General features: G+C 41.6%; 1 protein-coding gene across 1 annotated transcript; it reads right to left on the bottom strand.

The window, feature by feature from the left end:
* Positions 1-485: 485 nt before the first annotated feature.
* Positions 486-3482, bottom strand: nkx1.2la (NK1 transcription factor related 2-like,a). The gene is made up of 2 exons (XM_033613941.2): positions 3272-3482; positions 486-1609 (listed from the first exon to the last, which is right to left on the bottom strand). Exons 1-2 carry the CDS (start codon positions 3480-3482, stop codon positions 1008-1010), a joined length of 813 nt encoding a protein of 270 aa, XP_033469832.1. The 3' UTR covers positions 486-1007.
* Positions 3483-5115: the final 1633 nt, after the last annotated feature.

The following is a 5115-nucleotide window of genomic DNA, read 5'->3' on the forward strand; positions in this document are numbered from 1 at the left end:
AATCAATTAATATATGAAAACTGACCAGTATCAGGAAATAGTGTGAAAATATTTGTTAAGTAGAAATGGAAAAATGGAAATGCTCAAGCAGAGTACACTTAGTTTTTACTCAAGGAAATGTACTTAATTACTTTCAACCAGTGTATAGAATAACTTTGTTAATGTTTAAAAGTTAAATAATATGCCTAAATGTCTTGTGTCTCTCAGATTTAAATTGTTCTTAGATGTTTTCAGTCTCTGATCACAAAGTAATTAAGATCCCTCCCCCTGCACCTTGTTGCCCAGGAGATGGCAGCACATGAGCAATTTCCACTGGGCCCTTTAACAAGGACATGATCTACCACCATTACAAACCCATCACTGATGTCACATTTCACCAAATTAATGTTAAGAGGGATGCAAAGTGTCCTGCACTTCATTCTCATTTGAAAATGTTTTCACTTTGTAATACACGAGCCACACACAGATGCTTTATGTTTTTTTGTTTAATTAAGTTACACTGATAATGCTGTATAAACGGCAACAGACGTGAGCTGTGCAGGGTATTGGATGGTTGCAATATGCCACAGTGTGAGATGTAAGACAGTACACCGATGCAGAAAATGATACTGTATGAGCTGTCAGATATACAGCGTGAGCAGGTGTTTGAGCAGACACAATGACAGACAATCAGTGCAAAGTGGTGCAGTCTTTTCACACGGCTATAAAAAGACATTAATTAATGATGGGATAATTGTTGGGCTCAGTCACAGCCTTTTGTTATCATGTTCAAGTCTTGGAAAAGGTCCATGACAAACCATTAAAGACAGTCAGAGTTTCATAAGGAAGTTTAACTCCCTTTTAAATGTCACCCAGTTGAGGGAAATGGTAATGGACATGTAACAAATGTGTGCCTCCTTTTCCTCCTCAGTTTTCAGGACATGATTAATGCAACAGTTCACAATGACTCTGGGCAGCTGTGACTTTTGTTCCCATCACAAGCTGCAGCATGTCAGTCTTGGCTTCTTTCATAGATGTGGATTAAAATAAGTCGGCTGGACAAAACCACTGGACATGAAGGGATGCAGAAGCCCCCCAGTGGATGAAAGCGGAACACCACCGGCCGTGTGGAAGATCACATTCCCAGAGCTGAAGCTGGGGAAAGTTTGGTGGAAGCTGGCGGGGCTCGTCCCGCAGGTGGGCGGGTTTGGACTGACATTGACCAGGGAGTTGGAGCCGGGCTGCAAGGTGCTGTCCGCCCCGGGGTTCTGCTTTTTCCATTTGGTCCTCCTGTTCTGGAACCAGATTTTCACCTGGGTTTCGGTCAGACTCAAGGACAGGGCCAGGTTTAGTCTCTCGCACACGGACAGGTAACGAGTCGCGCGGAACTTGTTCTCCAGAGCGACCAGCTGCTCGTAGGTGAACGCTGTTCTGGCGCGCCGCGGTTTGGCGCAGGCCTGGTCTGCGCGTCGACGCTTGTGCGGTGAGGGGTCCTGCAGGGGGGCGGCTGGCTCTGCGTCGTCCTGTTCAGCGGTGAGACAGGGATCTGGCTCAGCCGGTGAGGAGAGGTGAAGGGGGTCGACTGCATGATGCCTGGGGGCTGCAGAGTGTTCATCTCCTGTCCCTTCACCTGCAAATAAAAAAGAAGAGTGAGCTCACATCCTGCAAAACTCTGCAGTCATATTAATATGAATTCATTTTCCGGTCACCAAGGTGCTTAACTACGAAAGATTTAAACCCCCATATGCAAGGGCGTAGGTTTCCTTTCAATATTTAGGGGACTATATGAAACAGGGAGGGGTGGGGCCGGTTTTGGGGCCCTCTGCCACAAAATTTTGTGCATCAAACACTTAATTTCCTGCGTTCTGGTGATTTTTATGCAACTATTTGTGCCTTTTCTGCATCGATTCATGGCGTAATGTCCCCAATTTTGCCAAAATAAAGTGCCGCTGTCATGTTTTTATTGGAGGAAACAAATGCACAAGTTGTAAATATTCAGGGGGGACGTGGCCCCTGTGTCCCCCCTGAAATCTACTTATGCATAGGCCATATCCATCTTCTTCATCACCATCTTTTGAGGATGGAAACATACTTAGAGATTTCATATTTTCATATAAAAGATGAGGACAGTTTTGTGCGTCAAGGCCTGGCCTCTCTGGTGGTTCTCACGTAACTAAATTCACTTAATTTCCAATGTTATTTACAAGAAGGAACTTTATTTTTTATGATTTGACTTTCTGAAATAAAAGTAGAATTATAACATAAATAGTTAACCTTTTAGTGAGTATGTTTTTATTAATAGGCCAAAAGGCCCAAAAGTTGGTCAGATAGGTTAAATTGTCCGGGGTGCTGAAAGGACAGCTCCTGACAAGTCATAAGTGACGTGTCAGACCTCAAAGCTGAAGGCCCACACCTGCTTAAGAAATGTATCTTCATTGTGAGGTGATGTTCCTCTTTGTCCTGTCTGCACCGCAGTTTAAATACCAAACACAGAAGGCCTGAAGTTGACGTCTGTAACGCGTTTGATTTGGATCCTGAGGTCGCTGGGGCGGAACTGAGCATAGATTCAGAGGAGAGAGGAGGGGGGGGGGGGGGGGGGAGACTTGGTCACTAATCCTTAAATAATTTATAAACCGCACAGCGCCTCAAATGTCATGTTGCGGAAAGAAATCCCGTCTAAATCCAGCTCCGCCACCTCAGCCGTGACGTGCTAATGGAGTTTCATATTTGCGGGCGGATCGATAAATGTCATCTATTTAAAGGGAAGTTTTAATCGAACGATATTTAGGATCAGACATGGATGGGGTGTGAAGTTTGTACCTGCAAGGTGCTGGAGGGAGATATGCAGGATGCAGTAATGGGATATCGATCAAAGCGCGCAGAGGCATCCTCAATGGGACGATTTAAACAATTATCTAGCCTGCCTGTCCCAGTGCCAATCACACGCTGGGGCTCTGGGAGCAAGCCTTTGTGGCTTCCTTGAAAGGAAACGCAGCCTTGGAAATTAAGGGAAGGTCATACAGAGATGACAATAAATCTGATAGAAAATAGTGTCTCACTTGCTGCTGCTCAGTCTAGACCCAGAGCAGAAAAAGTTTTTATTCTAGGATTTAATAATAAAGATTTATTTTATCCATGCGCTTTTTAGACATGACAAATTATGGATGCGTATTTGTTAATAAGTCTGGATGTTTTTAAATAAGTGGCACGTGCAATTAAAAAAATGCAAAACAAAATATAGCACATGCATGTTTTGTTTTCTAGGAATAATATTCTAAAATTGTTTCTCTACCTGCTTTCGTGCCCTCAACTCTGAAGTCTCCGCCTGCAGTGCTGTCCGACTCCAAACTTGTTCCCTCCTCATGTGGCACAGAGAACTTCTCCTTGACAAGTTCGTTTCCCCTTCTGCTGTTAAATTTGTTCGGATCCAATATATCAATAATAGAAAAGGAAATCTTGTGAGTGGACGTCATGGTCACTCCACGGTCCTTGGGGTCCAGCATCCTTTACGGAGAAAAACCTTTAAAGAAGTATAAAAAAAAAGGACTGACGTGCGTAATTACGCGCGCGGAGAGGAACTTCTCATAGTTTCACCCACTTCTTGTCTTCAAGCTTCATCAAACCGGATTAGCGGCTCTGATCCCCCACGGATTGTGGCTCCTCTGCTTCTGTCTGTCAGTCTTGCGGCGTGAATGAGATGACCGGAGCGCGGTCTTTAAAGCGTCTGTCCCCCCCTAGTCTCTCAGCCAGACACGTGACACAAACACTATTAGTGTTTCACACGACCACCTAATGGGCTCAAAGCATTCGTCGATAATCACCCATATCATTAAATTCAATAATCCACGACCTGAAAGTAAATTGGGCACAGATGGCACTTGATCCATATCAGAGATCGTCCCGTCTCCCCAAATTAGACTCTTTTAGAGGCGGTACTGTCAGTGAGGAGATTTCTCCTTCATTCTCTTAATCAAAACCAAACTGTTTCTGCTCATAAACTCAGAGAGTCACGACTCCTATCAGTACAAATGATAACTTTTTACAATAAAATCCAAAAATATATACATATTTAGAAGCACACAGATGATAATTATCTCCAGGTATTATGAATATTTTATGTTTCATCAACATTTAAGATGCTGTGCAGCTTAAATTGTCTTTAGCATTCTCTATCCCTTATTATTTTTGCTTATTCATAATTGCAGGTGTCTTCTGTTATTAGTTTAATTAACTTTGTTATTGTTGCTTTTGTTTTTTCATGAAACAGTAATGATAATATTCCCAATATTACATTTCAAGTACTGTTTTTGTTACATTGCATTACACTACACTACAGTAACTTTTATAAAATTAAATGCCCGAAAATAACAATTATGTCTCTTATGTATCATTTTGTCATATGGATTACTGTAAATTTATTATGCTGATCTGTTCTTTAAGACATCTTTTGCACGTTTGTTCATCCTGGAAGAATGATCCCTCCTCAGTTGCTCCTCCTGAGGTTTCTACCATGTTTTCCCCTGTTAAAGGTTTTTTTTTTTGGTGAGTTTTTCCTTATCCGCTGCGAGGGACTAAGGACAGAGGTATGTTGTATGCTGTAAAGTCCTCTGAGGCAAATTGTGATTTGTGATATTGGGCTTTATAAATAAAATTGAATTGAATTAAAGAAAAAAATAGAGAGTACTGCACTGGGTCAAGAAACTTGGTGTTAGTGATAATGAAAAAAAAATCTGTTGCCCTTTACGCATAGTGCTACTATCTAAATAAGAATAAAAACAATGACTGTTCAGATGACCTAATGTAGGAGTCCAGGGAATATGTTTGCAGTCTAGAAATCATCCCAGGTAAGCATCCTAAGGAAGTAAAGATTAATATTCTGATAAATAACAGAAAATGGTTCCCGCCACATCTGATATTTCACAGTTGATATTACCTATTATTGATGATGCCGACGTTGTCTATCAAAACACATCTGACACTCATCTTAAACCCCTTAATGTCATGTATAATTCTCTATGTAGATTTGTTTAACATGTCCATATAGAACTCACCATTGCCTCGTGTATTAATCACTGAATTGGCTGCAGCCTTAATTTTAGATAGCAATTTCACTGGATTCATTTTCAAATGTATTTA

This window comes from Epinephelus lanceolatus, chromosome 17 (assembly GCF_041903045.1).
Source record: "Epinephelus lanceolatus isolate andai-2023 chromosome 17, ASM4190304v1, whole genome shotgun sequence".
NCBI lineage: Eukaryota > Metazoa > Chordata > Actinopteri > Perciformes > Serranidae > Epinephelus > Epinephelus lanceolatus.